The following is an 18,522-nucleotide window of genomic DNA, read 5'->3' as shown; positions in this document are numbered from 1 at the left end:
TCATAAAATATCATATTAATAAATGAATTTTTTCTTACCTGGGGCATAGCCCGTGCCTAATAACTAGGGGTGAAAGTTTGGTGTGCGGTTTGGATTAGGGCCTAATCCAATCCGTTCCGAATAAAATTTGGATTTCAATTTTTCAATCCGAATCCAAACCAATTAGGGTTTGAATCCGATCCAATCCAATCCGAAATTTCATACTCTAGATTGGATCCGATCCGAAAATCCGATTTTTTTAAAACTTTAATTTTTCGATGAAATAAATTAAGCACAACAGCAACCTAGTAGATTTAGGAAATGAGGAATTAAGTGCAGTTAGTGTTTTAGGGGAAGGATTGAAGTGCTATGTGTATTGGACTATGGAGTACGTTTTTTTATAATAAAAAATCAATTAAGAACTTAAGCCCAATCCAGATACATAATACACTATTCGGTTATATTGGATTTTTGGATCCAATTACCCTCAATCCAATCCGATCCGAAAATCCAATTTTTGAAAAATTCTCAATCCGAATCCAATCCGAACACAGTTCGAATCCGATCCGAATTACTAATTTGGATTGGATTGGATTGGATTGGATTTTGGATTTTATCCGAATAACTTTCACCCCTACTAATAACTAGTTTTTATTTTAAAGTAGGCGGTCTATTACAAGACAAACTCTTTATCCATAACACATGAATAGAACACACAAATAAAAAAATTGAAAAAGAGAGAAGGATAATACTCATAAAGAAATGTTAAAAGAGTAGAAGGTGAGTCTCGTTGTCTCAAACCCTAAGTTACAATTTACAACCCTCTTTCTCCAATTTGCGCTCTTTCTCCCTCTAAATTCGTTCATTCCACCTTTCATTCACAAATTCGGATTTCATCATCAAATATTTTCCCCCAATTTGAGGAACAAATAAGAAGAGGATTGCTGGCAGATTAAAGCTTTTCGACGTGTTTCAGAACTTGGATCTTCCAATATCTTACAGGTTTCAATTTAAGTGTTAAATTTGAATACTTAAATTCGCATTTTGAGCAAGAATTCGAAATTTTATTTATTTTTAATTGGTAGTTAAGAATATACAGATTTTAGGGTTTTAGTTGAACCCACTGAACATTTGCTGGTATCTTGAAATGTTTTATTCTTTTCATTAAAGGCAGGATTTTTAAGTTTGAAATTCGCTTGTCATTGAAGAATATTGTTACTGTAGTCTGTAGGGATGGTTTTTCTTTTGTATGTCTCCGTATCCCGAGGACTTTGTATGTAGTAATGCTCTTGCTGATTTGTGTTGTTTTAGACTAATGTAATCTGGGCGTTTCTTCTTAAGACTTGGCTTCAAGTATGTAGTAACTAGTCTTACATGCACCCATTCTTTGCATTTTGTTTTTTCAAAAAACCTTTAATGTGGTACATTTTTTTCTTTCTTTCCCTCCTTTGTCTTCCCCTATTTTTTTTTCTTCTTATCTTTTTCTATTTTTTGGTGTCCCGATGTGTTGCCATATATGATAAAGATGCCATTCTTGTCGGGGTGGTTTTAGAATTTAGACTAATGTAATAATGTACTCTATTATCCTTAGAGTTTCTTCTTAAGACTTTGCTTTGGATATGGAGTAATGCTATTTTTTGTCAATTGTGGTTTTAGACTAATGTTGTCGTGGCATTTCTTGTTAAGAATTGGCTTCAAACATGTAGTATCGCCATTCTGGTCCGGTGATGTTTAGACCAAAGTAATAATGTGCTCTATTATCTTCAGAGATATTCATCTGAAGATCGCAGAAAGAAAGAACGGATTCTATTTTATGTGTACAGTGTTAGTTGTTTGAAGATTAGAAAATAAGTAGGGAAGTCAATTGTAGGAGCCTTGGAAAATATGTGTACAGTGTTAGTTTTAGACTTTCATTTATGGTTGAAACCATGTTACTGAAGCATATTGAAAGAGCACCTTGTTCTGTATAGCTATGCGAATAACTGATTATCTAATTCTCCCCCCTGCACGTAGGTAGAGAACGCTTCAATTTCTACTGCACTGCCTAATCTTGTGACTTGTGCATGCCACAATTAGATGCTGAGAATACTAGCTGGACTCAGAACTGCATATCTTTGAAGTAGATATAATTATTCACCTGATTTATGTGCCTTTGTTTTTGCAGCCATGTATAATTCCAGAGGAAGTAATCCATATGGGCAGCAGTCCTACACTCCGCAATCGTCATATGGGCAAAATGTAATCTGCTTATTCTTTGTTGAATGCATGTGTCCATTTGTTGGGTCTTTGGTCCCTAAACTTCTTTTTGCCTCTCCTTTTTGCAGTCTACATCTACATATCCTGGGAATTCTGCTGTTGGACCAGCTAGCAGCTCTCAGTTGACAGTGGGGTCTCGACATGCATCACTTATGGGTGGCTCTCTTGAACAAGAAATCAGTGGATTTAGAGCTCATCCTGCAGCAGCACAGTATGGAGGACAATACGGTTCTTTGTATGGTCAAACTTCAGTGAGCGCTGGTCAACAGGTCAGTGGAATACGGTCATTTCAGATATTAGAACAATTGTTGAGGGGAGCATGTAATCAATTGAACCAGGAGTAGGTTTTGAGTCGCCTTACCCCTTACCTTTGTGGTGTTGGGAAATATACCAACTTTAAACCTCTAGGACCTGGAGTTTAGGGTTTCTTAAACTTTTGACGTTGAATTAGACCATGAAGTTGGGCTTCAAGTTGGCTACTCCATGAAGATTGTAAGAAGCTCTTCGTACTCTTTCCAAGCACCAGCGTCCACATGCTCCCTTCGCTAAGCCATCTCGTCTCTCCCATTTCTCCTTCATTGACATCTTTCCACTTTACTTTTCTTTCCTTGTTATTGACTTCCTTCTTCCATTAGACCCCCACCATCTGTTTTTCTTCTACCTCTCCTTCTAGAGCTTGTGTATAGCTGGTCCTTCCTCTACCAAATTTGTGCCATCTTTGTTTAAACTGTTGGACTTCCATGTTTCCTCTTCCCATTTCATTCAGTTTTCCCTTTCTTTTGAAAATGTTAGTGAGATCATGATATACTTTCTCCGTTTCAATATAGTTGCACCATTTGCTTTTTCACGTTTGCAAAGACGCTTTTTTGTATCTCGATATCTCTAATTGTCTATAAGTAAAAATTATAAAAAGTTGATATTTGAAATCCTCGTATTGAGACTAATTTAACAAGGTCCCATCTGACTGTTTTTTCTTATATAATGGTTAGAAAAAGCTTATCAAAGTTGATTGATGAATAGTGACCAAATGCCAAATGGTGCAACTATTTTGAAACGGAGGAAGTATTTGATTATTATCTATTTGCCTTCATTCTTCTCTTAGCGAGGGGATAAAATGAGAGAGATGGGTGCTTGGGAGAGTGGTGGGGGTTTCTGATGAGAGAAAATTTATAGTGTTGGTCGGAGATGAGGGAGGAGGAATCGGGAGGGTGTTATCTTTGCTAATTGTCTCATTTCCGTCCTAGTTGAGGACATCTTTCTTCAATCAGTTTCCGAAGAATAGGATATTCAGCTCTAAGTAAGTGACTCTAACTTGTTTGTCCCTCAATTATGTTTGGCACAATTGTGCTTGCTATTAAGCCTCATCTCCAAAATGTTATCGACCAAAATTGACCTTATAGTTGCTTGGTTGGCTTTTGAAATTACTTGATGACACATTTTAGTGGAGCTGGCTGCCTTTTGTACTTCAAGTTGTTATTGTCTTTTCTTTTTGAAGGGTACTGCGATAAGTGGTAAGAGTTCTGGGCCGTCTGCTATGGAGGGGCGTACCGGTTATGGTTCAGGGATAGCAGATTCCCCGAAGTACACCTCTAAAGATTATGTGGCTAATTCTAGCCATGGGTATGGGCACCAGTCTGAGCTATCAATCACTGATAATATGGCTGAGTATGCGTCGCTTGAGAGAAGGCAACTTGTTGAAAGGCAGGGGGCTTATGTAGGAAGGGATCTACCAGTTGAGGCCATTGGGAGATACGCTGATTCTGTTGGTTATACTCATAAGGTTTTTCCTTTCTTTTTGGCCTATTATTTCTTTGAACTATGTATGCTTGTTGAATGGTATATCCCGACCTTTTGCGTGGGGGTGAAGGGGAGGAGTGGAGAGGGGGGGGGTTGCTATTTGTAATGTGGCACATTCTTTTACTTTCTTTAAAGCTTAACCTTTGTTTTTTGTCCATTTGATGTCTGTGTCTATTGCTGACAAGTAATTTCAGCATACTTAGATAATCAATGCAGCAATTTTGTTGAGGTTCAAAGATATATCATTTTAAAGTTCTTGTCCACTGACATAACAACTAATAGTCTTGGCATACCTGGCTGATGATATGTACTTATCCTTAGGGCATGCACACCAATTTTTTTTTGCTTTCTTGTGCTGTAAAAATATGGTCTTCCCTCTGCTTGCACAAAAGCTTTGTTATTTTTGCTAGTAGTTGTATGTTTATTACTTTTTCTTCTCTTGAGATTGGCCTACTTCATGTCCCCCTCATTTTCTTTCGAAGGAGGTGTGATAGATTGATAATGTATGTCAATTTAACAAAGTTTACAGAGCAGGAGGTAAAACAAGTAGTTTGAAGAATAGCAGGAGCAGTAACAAGAATACAATACTATCACTGGTACCCCAAACTAAAAACCGCTCCTACCACATCCACCACCAGATTCACCATCACCTTCTGTCAAAACTACCCTCCACAAGAAGGCCCGGTATCACTGCCACAGACCACCCTGTGGTGGAACCACTTCAGCATCCTTCCATCAGAACCACTGTCTTGGTGTGAACCTCCACCACTACTACCCCGACCTCCTCCTTAATCACTACGTCCACAAAATCCTTATAGCATTATCTTTGTTCTTCATATACTAATTCAAATCCTCCCAATATGCTATTAATATGCTAACTGCATATTTTAGGCACCCACTTCAGCCACAGTCGCCACTACCACTGTCCTAACCAGCAGTACAACAACGTCCTCTCCAAGAACCACCCACCACCAGAGCCTTCATCTGCCAACTTTCTAAAAACAGGAGATAAGATTTGGAAAAAACCCATCTTCAGGTTCAATGATCAACTTCAAGCAATATTCAATTGCACTTTTTGTTGGATAAATTCGATCATCTTAACTGCAACTTTAAGTCCCGGTATGTTAAATTAGAGCACCGAAACATTTGATTGCAGTGCGACGGTGGTTGGAGCACATGTTGATAGCATACATAGAGATGTAGATGGAGATACTGCGTAGCTCATACGGGTACCGGGATAGAGGGCCGGTGTAGCATATATTATTAGGAGGAGGATAAGCAGCCAAAGAGGATAGACATATAGGGGTCATGATCTCAAAGAGAGAAAGAAAGGGGAATATGCCCAAATGCTGAGCAAAAGTGAGTGAGGTGTGCATGTGTAACCATGTGGGCCAACAATACTTTTCTTTTTTATCTTTTGAACTATCGTCGAATTTTAATAATAGTTAATAGTAGTATATATTAGCACTTGTTTGGGGGGGGTGTCAAATGATCATAAAGACTAATAAATTAATTCGAAGTTTTAATTTAAATATTGAGCAGCTGTAAATATGCTAATTTTCTACATTTGCCATCTTATCACTAGCCAAGCATGTATCTGTAAATTCAAGTAAATTTCCGGATCAAAGTGGTCTGTATCATATCAGTTGTAGTTTGTTAATGACATATTTTGTCAAAAGGTGGTTTTTCCATTTTTGAAAACATCTAGCTTGTGTAGTAGTTTTCTGATAGTGAATTTTTTCTTAATAGAAATATTATTAGATGATATTTTGAAGGGTATATGTTGTCCATCTAAAAGTATGGTTTATCTTTTTCTTATTGTATTAGTTACATATTTGTTATGACTAATGCTATAGCTACCTATCACTGCAATCATTTTCTCTATCACTGTGGTCATTGGTGGAAGTTTGTTTTCAATTATCTCTATTGGAGATCACTTTTCTGCTTTACCAGGGCTAAGGTTCCTGTTGTACCCTCTCTAGATATCATTAAACTTGCTAGATTGCATGACTGTTGTACAAGTTATCTGCTATATGTTTGGGTAACTAATTTCTCAAAATTTTGTCTGTTGGACAGACCGAGATGTATGATCGTCTGGAACAGGCTTCAATTCTTCGACAAGACCAGATGCTGAAACCTCAGTCACTGCAATCTGCTCCTCATGAAGGTTCCAGGTACTTATGATGCATGTTAGTTTTATAGGCTACCTGGAAGTTTTGTCTATATCATCTTAAAATCTATTGCTCTAAGAATCTTTTGATGAACAACATCATTGAGTTCTTCTCATGCTGTCATACCACTGCCATATTTTTGAATTTGCGCTGCCTGCAAACAGCATTGCCAGATGCACTATATTTCTCCCTTTTTCCACTGAATAGCAACACGTTTCTGGCAGACAAGCTGATTATCTTGCTGTAAGAAGTGGTACATATCGTCATCCAACCCAAGAGCTTGTGTCTTATGGAGGAAGACTTGAGGCTGATCCTCGTATACCAGTAGTTGGAAACTCTTCATATGGCGGACAACCTGCTCCTTCAATCTTGGGAGCAGCTCCTCAGAGGAATGTGGATGATCTTGTTTATGCTCAAACATCTGCGAATCCTGGTTATGGAGTGAGCCTGCCTCCGGGTAGGGACTATGGCATGGGGAAAGGACTTCATGGAACTACTCTGGAGTCTGACTTTCCTGGTAACCTTTCATCACGTAGTGGACTTTCAAGAGTCGATGATCAGAAAGATGATAGATATGCTCGTGAGCTTGATATAAGGGAAGAGGAGCGTCGAAGGGAGCGACTGCGAGATAGAGAAAGGGAAAGAGAACGAGACCGCGAACGAGAACGAGAAAAGGAGCGTGAAAGGAAGCGCCTTTTGGAGCTCCGAGATAAGGAGCGTGAACGTGACCGTGAGCGCAAACGAGCACTTGAAAGTAGGCGTGAACGTACTCCACCGAGAGCATCTAAGGATCGCCGCGGTTCCTCGTTAGCTAAGGATGGAAAATCCTCAAGACGGGACTCTCCTCGCCGTGAAGCTCTTCATAGGTGGATCATGATGTTTGAATTTATCATGCTCTAGTTCTCTATATATCGCTGCTCGCTTATCTGCAGCTTATTGACTAACTTGTTGTTCTATTACGCTGAAGGGTTCATTCACCTGTAAAAGAAAAAAGGAGAGAATATGTTTGCAAGGTAAAGAGATACCAAAAGAGTCTAGCCTATATGTATTAGAATTTGTATCATCTGATTCCTCTTTATGGGGATCTTAATCTGGATGCTGGTTGAATTCTTGTCTCATATTTCCTTCTCTTCCTTCTAGGGCGAGTCGTATCTTAAATTTCTGGTGGATTTTCTGGGTACTCGCCTTGACTTAGTTTGTTCTTCTTGGTACTTGATTGCATTCTTACATTTTTGAATTTGCCTTTCGAGTCTAGCAGATGCCCATCGTCTTTTTGATGCTCACTCCTTTCAAATCCATGCATTTTCTTTCACTTATCTGGCCTGCTCCTCTTCTTTCCATATTTGCACGTTTTACGTACCCTTACATGGTACTGAAGAACCCACATGGTTAGAAGAACATAAAAAATATCAGTAGCATGAATTTTCTGGCGAGCTTGGGATTGTGGATATCAGTTCTATTTGTTACCATTGTCCACTGTACAGTAGTCTAGTCCATCTATGAGGATATAAGCGGTCTGCCATTCTTTTTCCTTTGTTTTTGTTTTCTTTTGTATTTTTTGTTTTGGCTTTGATAGTGCATGCCAATGATGCTCTTCACATCTTACCTATGTCACGCACATTTGGTTTGCTTCTGCTGGCAGCTCTTTTGTAATCTTCTTTTGATTGAACTTTCTTTCATCAGGTTTACACTTCTCGTTTGGTAGATGTTGAGAGGGATTATTTGTCACTAGATAAGCGCTACCCAAGGCTTTATATATCATCAGATTTCTCAAAGGTTTGTGAAATTTTGGATCATTGTAGTTTATTTCAACTTGCTGAACTTTATGGCTTGAACTTCTGAGTTTGGTTAAATCCTGATCCGACTCTGTTTGCAGGTGGTGGTTAATTGGCCTAGAGAGAATCTGAAACTTCCGATGTGCACTCCTGTCAGGTATATCTCTTATCTTTTTCTCCCATTTCAATTAGCCGCACCTCTCTCTCTCTTTAACGCAAATGCGCTTGAAGTTGAAATCCATATCCTAGAACAAGTAGTTAATTGGAAAATCCCAATGTTCCTATTTGCAAATTGTGCCATACATGTAAGCGGTCGAGTATATTGTCAGCAATTCTATTTAGCACTGGTAGACTGGGAGTACCGTGATTATTTTGTCGTCTTGATGTCATTTTTATCAGCTAAAGGTGTACATCACAGCTGAGTTTAGTGAGCACAATTTGTGTGATTAATCTGGGAAAAAATTGTTGCCATTGTTTTCCTGTGTTTCTTTTGAGGTTAATGTATGAAGCAGTATTTGTTTTGTGCTCTTCTCCAATTTATTCTGCAAACAGCTTTGAGCATGATTTTGTCGAGGATGAGAGTGGTACGGATCAGAAGGAGCTGTCTGCCAAGCATTCCGATACAATTTTCGCTAATGCAGAGCATCGGAGCACTGTTTGGAATGCAAAGGTGCACTACTATCCTCACTCTCTTTCCCTCCTAGCTCATAAAAATAAAGGAAAAATATGTGTGTTATGCCTTGGATTCTGTAAGTTGAAAACTTTGTACAAAATGGATTAGAAAGGTATTTGTTGTAGGTGAAGTTTTATAGCATGTGTAGAGGTTACATAAACACTATTAAAAAAGATGTGTATAGGCGTGATGGGGTACCTAAGATTTGAAAACTTCTTGTTCTAGTCTCAGGGTGCGTTGTATCCACTGTAACTGTCTCCAGGAAAAATAAGTAAGTTCTAATAAATTGAGAAATGACCCAATATGTTTTAATAAGTTATAAATCAAGCTTCAATAAGTTCAAATAAGCTGAGAGAAGTTCCAATGATTTCCAGTAAGTTCAGTTAAGTTTAGTTCTGATAAGCTCAGCAAAACTCAGGTTAAGACAACACAATGTATAATATATGCTTTGGATCTATGCTATAATGCAAACAAAAGTGCTAATTTCTTTGGTGAGCTGTTAGTAGGTGAATTTGGTATAAAATAATGTATGCACTTTATATATTTCTCTTCTCTGAAAGATTTTAAAATGCATTCGTGCCACCTGTTGTAACATTTACGAAACTTTCTTTACGTAAAAAGGAGGTGGAATTAATTTGGATAAGTCGAGCAATTAAGTTGAATATAGAAAGTATAGATCTCTCCCTAGGATAACCATGCAAGGACAAACTTATGCAGTGTAAAGCTTTACTTTTAAGTTTTAACCCTTCATTGCTTTGCCTGAGAAAAGAGAAAAAAATTATGCTGGTATGAAGTACAAAAAGAAAAATATAGCAGTGAACTTCCCTCATGCAGCTCACTGGCCGAACTCAATAAAGACATCTTCTGGCTTGACTCATCATAAGTAGTAAATTCCCCAATGAAATTTCTTCAAATATCATAATTTGAGAATGGGTCTGAATCTTCTTTTTCTCGGCTGACAATTGGCGAGCTCCCATGATGAGAATGGGTCGCGATGTGATTACTTACTCTAAAGTCTTTCCCATTTGCAGTTTTATCCCTTTTTAGGTCGGTTCGGATCGACTTGTATGCCTTTGATGACTAGTTGAGCTGCAGATCTTGTAGTAAATCATGAAACGCAATTTATTATCAAGGGTCCTTCAAACTGAAAATCAGGGGAACCTGTCTGTGGCAGTCTGATTTCTGTATCATATTAATGTTGTTCTATGTCATAGATGTCATGGTTCTCCCATTCTGAGGAGCTTCATTTTATGTGGCTTTTTATTCTAAAACAATGCAGCCTAATCTAATAATATTTATAGCTGTGATTAGATCTCAATTTAAACCTCTATCTTTAAAATGGTTTTCACGTGTGAAACTTTATTTATTTGTGCTGCATTTGTTTTCTTATTTATCAGAAAGCTTATCTTCGGAAATATAGTGACTACATCTTTGTGGTTTGGGTCATGCAGTACACTCGTACCATGTTACCTAATTTCCTCTATCCCCCCTTTAAATAGGTTTGATTTAGCCGTAACATGGGTGTGTCTCTTTTGCATGTGGTCCAATTTAAACAACTTGCATTTCCAAATCTTACCAACTATCATAGCTTCACTTTGCTGGTGACACTGCTGTGTATTGATGAAAGAATGCAAATGACTCACTTGATTGTTGATATAGCCTCTGTTCTAGGATCCCTAGGTTTCTACATTTCCTTATGTTTTGAGTACTGATGCTTCCTTGTTCTGGCTCCTCTTTCGATTCCCGTGCTACATGGCTAAATCTGAAGCATATTATGAGGTTCAGTAGTTTTATTGGATGAAAATAATGTGTTGAGTCTGTTTTCATTAAATTTTCAGCTTTTGGCTTTGGAAGCATTTAGTCTCCCACTCTTTCTTGTGGTGTACTGCTGTCACAACAGTGCTGTGTGCTGAGGTGAAATTATTCTGCTAAAGGATTGATTTTGCTGCATTTCCTTTTTGGGTTCTGAAACTTGGATAGACGTGCTTCCATGTAACAAATGCTTCTTACAGTATTGTTTATTAGACTGTGGTGGTTATATAATTAGATTGTTACAATTTCATACTTTCAGCTGTAGAATACAGGAGACAGTGTTCAACTGAATGCCATTTCCTGTTCTATGTCTTGGCAAATATAATTTTTGAAACCAATATTTGTTTTGCATGGCAAATATTAAGTTGCGATTAATGACTGATTTGGCATGTTAACTTTTGAAGAGTCTATATTATTAATTTGATGTGTAATCTCCCTGCTCTGTGATGGCATATTAACAACCAGGATCAAGTTTGTCAACGTTTCATCTGTTTCACTTGTTACAGATGATTTTGATGAGTGGGCTCAGCAGAAGTGCTACTGAAGACCTCTCCTCTGAGAAAACTTCAGATGATCGAATTCCACACATTTGCAATTTATTGAGGTTTGCTGTATTAAAAAAAGATCGCACCTTAATGGCAATTGGAGGCCCTTGGGATGCTGTTGATGGTGGAGATCCATCACTTGATGATTCATCATTAGTTCGGACTGTACTCAGGTTTGAGTGTTTATATGTCCATTTGATCACTTGATTATCAGTAATGGTTTTTTTAATAGGAAAGTTAAAAATCAGATAAATTATTATCTTGTAGGTATGCAAAAGATATGAGTCATCTTGATCTGCAGAACTGTCAGAACTGGAATCGTTTTCTTGAGGTAAGCTTTTGGCATGTTGGATTTAGTTTCTAGACGGGGTTTCTGTTGATGGAATTGATTATCTCATTAAGATCGGTTATCATTTTGCATCATCTTTTATCGAGTCTTATTTCTCTATTCCCTTGTTTATCAGGCTTCCAAAGCATAATTTGTTGAGAAAATTGTAGGTAGGATAATCTTCCTAATCGTCTTTGATTTAGAAAAATAAGTATATAAGCCTGTGTACGACACATGATTTTGATTATGTAGTTAGGTGAAAGTGAAACTGCTAAAATGCTTCAATAAATTGGTATCTCGTCAAAGAAATTTATTGGACTTATCTCATATACGAATTTGGGGCCCTTTTATACTTTGTTTTGCATTAAAACAAGAGAGGCTAAGTCATCCCAAGAATCCTCTATAGTAAACCAACTACTTTTCACATTTATGATGCGAACCCACTCACACTCAACATCCTAAAACCGTTTATGCGTCTGTGTGCGTGCTTGCTTGCCTGCCCGTGCGCTTGCTCGTGTGTGTGGGGTTGCGCGCGCGCGTGGTTCTGTGTGTGGTGGGGGGGGGGTTGTGTGTGTTCCTCGTGAGTGTGTGCGTGTCTGTGTGTGTGCGTGTCCGCGTGCGCCTGTGTTTTTGTGAAAATAATTGTTATTAGATTGTTGTTGTGTATGTTGACGAGTTACTGGATTAGGATCCCTGCTCTCCAGCGCTATTGCCTAAGTCTATTGCATTTAGGTCTCTCTCCTTTTTACTCCCTCCATATCTATTTATTTTCTCATCATTATGCATTTCAACGAGTGACTGGATTATGATCTTTGTTTTTCAATTGCTATTGCTTAAGTTTATTGCACTTAGGGCCATTAGGCGACACTCCTTTTTACTCCCTCCACTATTTTTTGGACAACAAAAAAGTAAGAGATGTACCAAAAGCAAGATAGAAAAGTAAAATGTTCCAAAAAATAAGATAAAGTAAGAGAGAAGTTTTCATAAGAGAGTGTGCTTTAAGTGGGTTTGCCTTGGTTTGTTCCCATATTCTCATCAGTGAGTTTGCATTCTATCATCTATTGATTCTTTTTGCTTATACCAGCCCATATTGTTGCTGGTTTTTGGTCCAACTACAACCTTGGATGATGTAGCACAAGGTTTCTGGACCACAACATAAGTCACTGGCAATATGTCTGGGCAGGATGGAATATCTTATTCTTTTGATGATCCTATAAATTAACCCTATGTTTTGAGGCTAGGTGCTTGCAGATATCAGTCAACTCTGAGCTTAGATAGAGTATCTGGGGATGGTACCTTAAAATGGGGGATTCGTTACTTCGTTCGCACTTTGAACTGAATCTTGTTGTCTAATTTCTTTAATGGTGCTCTGGTCTGCAGATACACTATGATAGAGTTGGCAAGGATGGCTTCTTTAGTCATAGAGAGGTTACTGTATTTTTCGTTCCAGATCTTTCAGACTGTCTTCCCTCTTTAAATGCATGGCGAGAGCAGTGGTTGGCACACAAGAAAGCTGTTGCAGAGCGTGAGAAGAAACTCTCTGTAGGGAAAGAGGTATGTCTTTAAACAATTTTTTATTTGCATCGCTTCTTTGTATTTTTAATTAAGTCCATCACCATTTGTTTTTGAAATCTCCGAAAAAGCTACTTCATCTCTCATTCTTGTGGGTAACTTCTTTATATCTGAATATGTGGGATCCCTGCAAAACAGTATCCAAATTTCAACAGACTCGGAAACATGTATGAAATTTATATGTTTTCTTTAAATCTTACAAAAATTTGCTTTTCTCTTCTACTTGATTCATATTAATTGAAACATTTCCCATATACGTCCATCCCACTTTAATCGATACACTTCCTATATGGGTAAGCCAGAAAGATCCCACCAATTTTATCTTATTTCTCTTTCTTCACGTGGGGTCCAAACAATGATAAAGAAACACACTCCCAAATTCATCCTTCAAAAAGTTGGGCCCCACAACCACAATACACTAACTACCAATAAAAGAAAATACCCTACTACCAACTATCATCAATAAAATAAGAAGTCAAATAAAACTCCGAAAACTATGTGCCAGTCAAAGTTAATAGATTAATACGTGATGGAAGGACTGTGTGTGTGTATATATATATAGCTTTGCTTTACCTCTTTGAAATGATAGCAATAATTTAACCACTATAAGAAACTAAGTAGTAAACAAAGAAAAAAGTGGCTCATTTTTAAAGTACCCATCGTCCAATTGATCACTGCTGCATTCTGGAAAATCTTCCTTGGTGCTTTTTATTTCTCTTCTGGGACTCAGAAAGAAAAATTGTATAAATACTCGATCTTGAAGCTTGTGGTTGCTGTTGATTAATCGCTTTATATTGAATAGTTGACACCTTTTTGTTTATTGGTGTTCTACATATTATTTTATGCAGAAACTCAGAGAGAAAAAGAATCCTTCTAAAGGTACTGGTCTACTGGAGCTTGCAACTTTTTGTAAATTGCTTTACTTATCATATGAACAGATGAACTTACTCTACCTTTAATTTTGTTGCAGAAAGCACTTCTCCAAGGGATTCTAAAAAGTCTGAGAAAAAGGAGATTGTTAGCACTGGACACTCTGCCGATGCTCATAAAGAGAAAGATGGAGAGGTGCAGAAGGCTAGTGTGACTGTCAAAGATGGAGAGAAAAATACCAAAAATGCTGAGAAGAAAGAAATGGATGAACTCACTGATGACACCAATAATGTAGAGAAAAAAGCAGCAGGAGCTAATACTAGTGCTCAAAAGACTTTGAAGCCTGCAAAGAAAAAAATAGTGAGGAAAATTGTCAAGAAGGTTACTGATAAAGTAGTTGGTGGTGAAGATGGAAGCAATGACAATAGCAAGTTAGAAGATAAAGCTGCTGAAGCTATTGATGTGAACTCAGAAACTGCTTGTCAGCTGGACGCATCGCCTGCAGATGTCGTGGGTGTCAAAATGTTCACCAGGAAGAAAGTAGCAAAAAAGCTGTCAGAAGCCGATGCTACTGTGAAAGAAGTGGACAAAGAATCTGGTTTGAAAAGTGGTAAGCAGACAGATTCTGCTGAAGATATAGTGGAGGTGAAATCCGATGCAACTGGAGTTACTGTGGTGCGGGATGGACCTGTAAAAAGAGTAGTGAAAAGGAAAATTATCAAGAGAGTGCCCAAAAAGAAGGTCACAGCTGGGCTAGCCAACAGTGAGACTAGCGACAGCAAGACTCTGGTTCATAATGAGGATGGAAAAACGAATAATGCTGGGAAGTTAAGTGATATTGTAGGTGATGCCCAAGTACCCGAAGACAAGGCAACTGAGGGTGGCAGCTTGGTTAAAAAATCTTCGACAATAAAAGCCGAAGTAGAGAGCTCTGAGAAGCACAATGATGTGGTGTTATCAAGTAAAACTGAGAAGACTGCTGGCAAGGTTAAAGGAAAGGAAGAAGAGAGACTTGATGAGAAGAGAGTTTCTGAGACTAAAAATGTTCCTGAGAAGGATAATCATGCCGACAGCAAGGAAAATATTAAGGGAAAGGCAAAGGTGAAGGATGGGAAGGAGAGGAAGGAAAAGGATAAAAAAGATGAACCAAGAAGCAAATCAAGCAAAGATGTGGAGAGAAAAAAATCTGAAGAACCTCCTCGGCATCCTGGATTGATTTTACAAACGAAAAGTGACAGGGCTACTAAAGTATGTATCTGAGTTCTCATTTCTATAGTTCTACCCTGTAGGCCGTATTTTATAGTTCCACTAATATGCCATTACATGATTATGGAAAATTTGCTGCAGTTACGATCATTGTCACTTTCTCTGGACTCTTTGCTGGATTATTCTGACAAGGATGTTGAAGAAGAAACATTTGAGGTCCTCTACTTTTTTCTTTTTTCTCCCTTTGTTAATTTAGCCTGTGTTTCAAACTTTTAATAGCTGAATGGCTTTTCTTCAGTGTGCTACTGTGACTTGTCTATGTTTATCAGCCAATTCTACTAGTTCATAATGGTGGTGTTTTCAATGTCACAGCTGTCAGTATTTGCGGAGTCTTTGTATGAAATGCTTCAGTTTCAGATGGGTTGTCGTGTTTTAACATTTCTACAGGTACTAGGGTTTGTACTGACTTTTTGTGTTTCTGGAGAGTATGTTATGTACTTGTGCTCACATGTCTATTTTTTACAGAAATTGCGCATTAAGTTTGTCACCAAAAGAAATAGTCGAAAAAGACAAAGGGAACAAAATGCTGACAGCAAGAGAAAGGAGAAGACATCAGCAAAGCGTCAGAAAACCAAAGATTCTCCTACTGAAGAAAACTCTAGTAAAACCCCGGCAAAAGATGAAACTCGTTCTGGTGATGATAAGTTGATGGCCAAATTGGATGGCGCAGCTGAAATGGGTACTAAATCAGAGAAAACTGACGAGGTTGAAAAGCTTAGTGTAGAAGATGATGAAGATATGGTGGAAGAGGAGGACCCGGAGGAAGACCCAGAGGAAGATGAAGAAGAAGAAGAAGAAGAAGATATGCAGGACGCCAGCCCTCGGGAAGACTCGTCCAAGGAGGTGAATATTTCTAATAGTCCTATTAGTCTCTATTTGGTTCAAAAAGAAGGTTCCTGATCAGTTTTTGTCTTTTCTTTAGAAAAGGGATTGCCTTGCGAACTTTGAAAATAAGATATCGTTTTTGAAAATCCAGAGCCTAAAGTGCTTTCCACCTTAGGGTCAAGCTGGTCATAGTTGTTGGCTGGCTCAGGCCCATACCAAAGTTAACTTGTAAAAAGGCTGGGCGGATGAAAGAGTAACTGTGGTTAGCGAGAGGGTAGGCTTAAGCGTCTATGCTGCTTGTGGAAGCCGGGTTTTGACTCAGGAAGAATCTCTAATCCCGTTCCACTAGTCGCCTGCCTGCCCCAAATCTGGATTTTCTTGCCCTAGCTTTCATCCAAAATATTTGCTGTGTTTAAGCACTTTACTCTCTACAGCGCTTGCATCACAATTTCACAACTTTGTTGCCTCCTAAATAGTAAAGGAGGTGTGTAAAGGTAGCTCAGTTTCTATACTGCTTGTGTAGGCTGAGTTTTTGTTGCGTAAGAAAAGCCATTCCTGCATCACTAGGTCCCCCCCCCCCCCCCCCCCCCCCCCCCTCTTGAATCTAAGTTTATTGATCTCCAGCTTTCATCCAAGATATCTTCTGTGTTTAAGCACTTTCCAGGGCTTACATTGCAATATGACAACTTTGTTGCGTATAAGTTTAGTGTGTTACTCCTAACTTTATAGTGATATGGAGGTCCAGGTTGGGGGGTTTTTCAGCATTTGTTTAACCTTTGAAAACTATATTATGTGTATTTACTCATTTGTCTTGGGCTTTCTCATTCAGTCACACAAAGAACTTACCTATATTCAGCTTCGACTTATGTATAGTTGTGTATTATTTGCTTCTAATCTAGATTGTTGAACTGGGAAAGATTGATGCGGAGCAGAGTAAGAAACAGGGTGAGGAGAAAGACGCAAGAAAGCAAACTGCAGAAGATAGTACCAATGGTGGTGAGAAGAAGGCTAGTGGTGATTCAGAGCCAAGCAAACCGAAGGAAGTGAGAGCTGAGGTTTCTAAGAAATTGTCAGCTGATGTTGCACCAGTGGATAAGGAACTACTGCAGGTACATTGCTGGTCTTAGATATTAGTCCTCATTTGAGTTATCATTTCTGCTGATGGATGGTGATGATTTTTATTTTGTCAGGCTTTTAGGTTCTTTGATCGCAATCGAGTTGGCTACGTTCGGGTAAAGCTTTATAAACTGCCGATTAGTCTTACTTCACCCCTTTATTGGTTAATTTATGGACTAGGAATTATGTTTAAACATTTCAGGTGGAAGATCTGAGGATGATTGTTCACAACCTTGGGAAATTTCTCTCACATCGGGATGTGAAGGTTAGAACATGCTGACACTATCATGCTCTCATTCGTCATACTTATCTATGATATGTTGTTGGGGATTTTGTTGGTTGATATAGTCATCTTCTTTTAGGAACTTGTGCAAAGTGCTCTGTTGGAAAGCAACACGGGACGGGATGACCGCATCTTGTACGAGAAGTTGGTGAGAATGTCTCTTGACATGGACAAATAATTGCCTGGTTTGGAATTGGCTTTGTTACTGTATGGTGATGCTTTAGATTTATTAAACAGTTAAACCTTGGATCATTTGAAAGAAATCAACTATTCTGAATGGTATTTATTTCCTTGGCTATCGTGGGAAAAAGTGTTTGAAATGTGTTGGATTGGGGAGGTGACGCATACACTGCAAGTCTGCACCGATGCAATTTTTGGTAATTAAATGCGTTGCCTCCATGGCTCCGTAGTGTAGATTTTTGATACGGGAAACTTTACCCTGTTTGTACACACTTCCTTGATTAAACGGTGTAGAATAGCTAGATCTTTACTGTTGTGCAGTTTCTTCTTTCTGGTGGCTAGGTTCTTCATTTCCTTAAAAAATGACTCTTGTTCCAACTAATGCTTCTGATCCTATGAGTACTGTTTTTTATTTAGGGCTGACAATGGGAATGCAGATACCCATTTCTCATATCTGTATCCACCTAAAATCTATATGCACACTACTTATCCACTTTTAATGATTTTAAAAATGTAATATAAATTTAAATCTACATTCGTCGAACCATCCAATTTAATATTAAATATTCACAACTAGACTATATCTATCTGTTGGGTTAGTGGATATGGTGAAGCAAAGGCCGAACGAAGAAGCCAAGGAAGAGGAGCAGCAGTTCGGGCAGGCAGCTAGAGGGCCCGGGCAGGCAGCAGCAGAGGTGGCCTGGGCGGGCAGGCTTTGAAGCTAGATGGGCGGGCCCTTGTGCTGTGGTTTCTGCCTTCTAGGCAGTTAGGTGGCACCCCCTGCACCCAAGCGGGAAGCATACATGCCTGGAGGGGAGACTTTCGGCCTGGCGGGCGGTTTTGGTGTTTTTGTTTTGCCTTCGAGGCAAAATGGTTGAGCATCCCTGCTCCCAGGCGGAAGACTTGGCCCGGGTTGGCGGTTCTTTGAGTCCGCCCGAGCAGCCTACAATTGTATGTTATGCGATTTAAGTTGTAATTTTGGCCATTGGATTGCTTTTATTCCTTGTATCATAAAGATCATATTTTCTGGTTTTAGAAGGGTGCAACAAACAACGTCATTGTTTAAACTTTGAA

General features: G+C 38.7%; 1 protein-coding gene across 4 annotated transcripts; it reads left to right on the top strand.

The window, feature by feature from the left end:
• The first annotated feature begins 728 nt into the window (after positions 1-728).
• Positions 729-17,768, top strand: LOC104884067 (protein SHORT ROOT IN SALT MEDIUM 1). Of its 4 annotated transcripts, none has more exons than XM_010668661.4 (22): positions 729-981; positions 2,144-2,217; positions 2,304-2,504; positions 3,731-4,015; positions 6,109-6,206; positions 6,428-7,069; positions 7,171-7,216; positions 7,887-7,979; positions 8,080-8,135; positions 8,531-8,648; positions 10,970-11,181; positions 11,276-11,339; positions 12,717-12,890; positions 13,757-13,787; positions 13,879-15,026; positions 15,126-15,200; positions 15,357-15,431; positions 15,510-15,887; positions 16,787-16,978; positions 17,060-17,101; positions 17,188-17,250; positions 17,348-17,768. In XM_010668661.4, exons 2-22 carry the CDS (start codon positions 2,146-2,148, stop codon positions 17,444-17,446), a joined length of 4,164 nt encoding a protein of 1,387 aa, XP_010666963.2. In that variant the 5' UTR covers positions 729-981; positions 2,144-2,145; the 3' UTR covers positions 17,447-17,768. The 4 variants fall into 4 exon arrangements, with proteins under 4 accessions (XP_010666963.2, XP_010666962.2, XP_010666964.2 ...); XM_010668660.4 differs by having other exon boundaries at positions 730-981; positions 16,769-16,978; XM_010668662.3 differs by lacking the exon at positions 3,731-4,015 and having other exon boundaries at positions 730-981; positions 16,769-16,978.
• Positions 17,769-18,522: the final 754 nt, after the last annotated feature.

This window comes from Beta vulgaris, chromosome 3 (genome assembly GCF_026745355.1).
Source record: "Beta vulgaris subsp. vulgaris cultivar EL10 chromosome 3, EL10.2, whole genome shotgun sequence".
In the NCBI taxonomy this organism is placed as follows: domain Eukaryota; kingdom Viridiplantae; phylum Streptophyta; class Magnoliopsida; order Caryophyllales; family Amaranthaceae; genus Beta; species Beta vulgaris.
The sequence above is the reverse complement of the archived record's forward strand: the minus strand, read 5'-3'. Positions and strand labels throughout refer to the sequence as shown.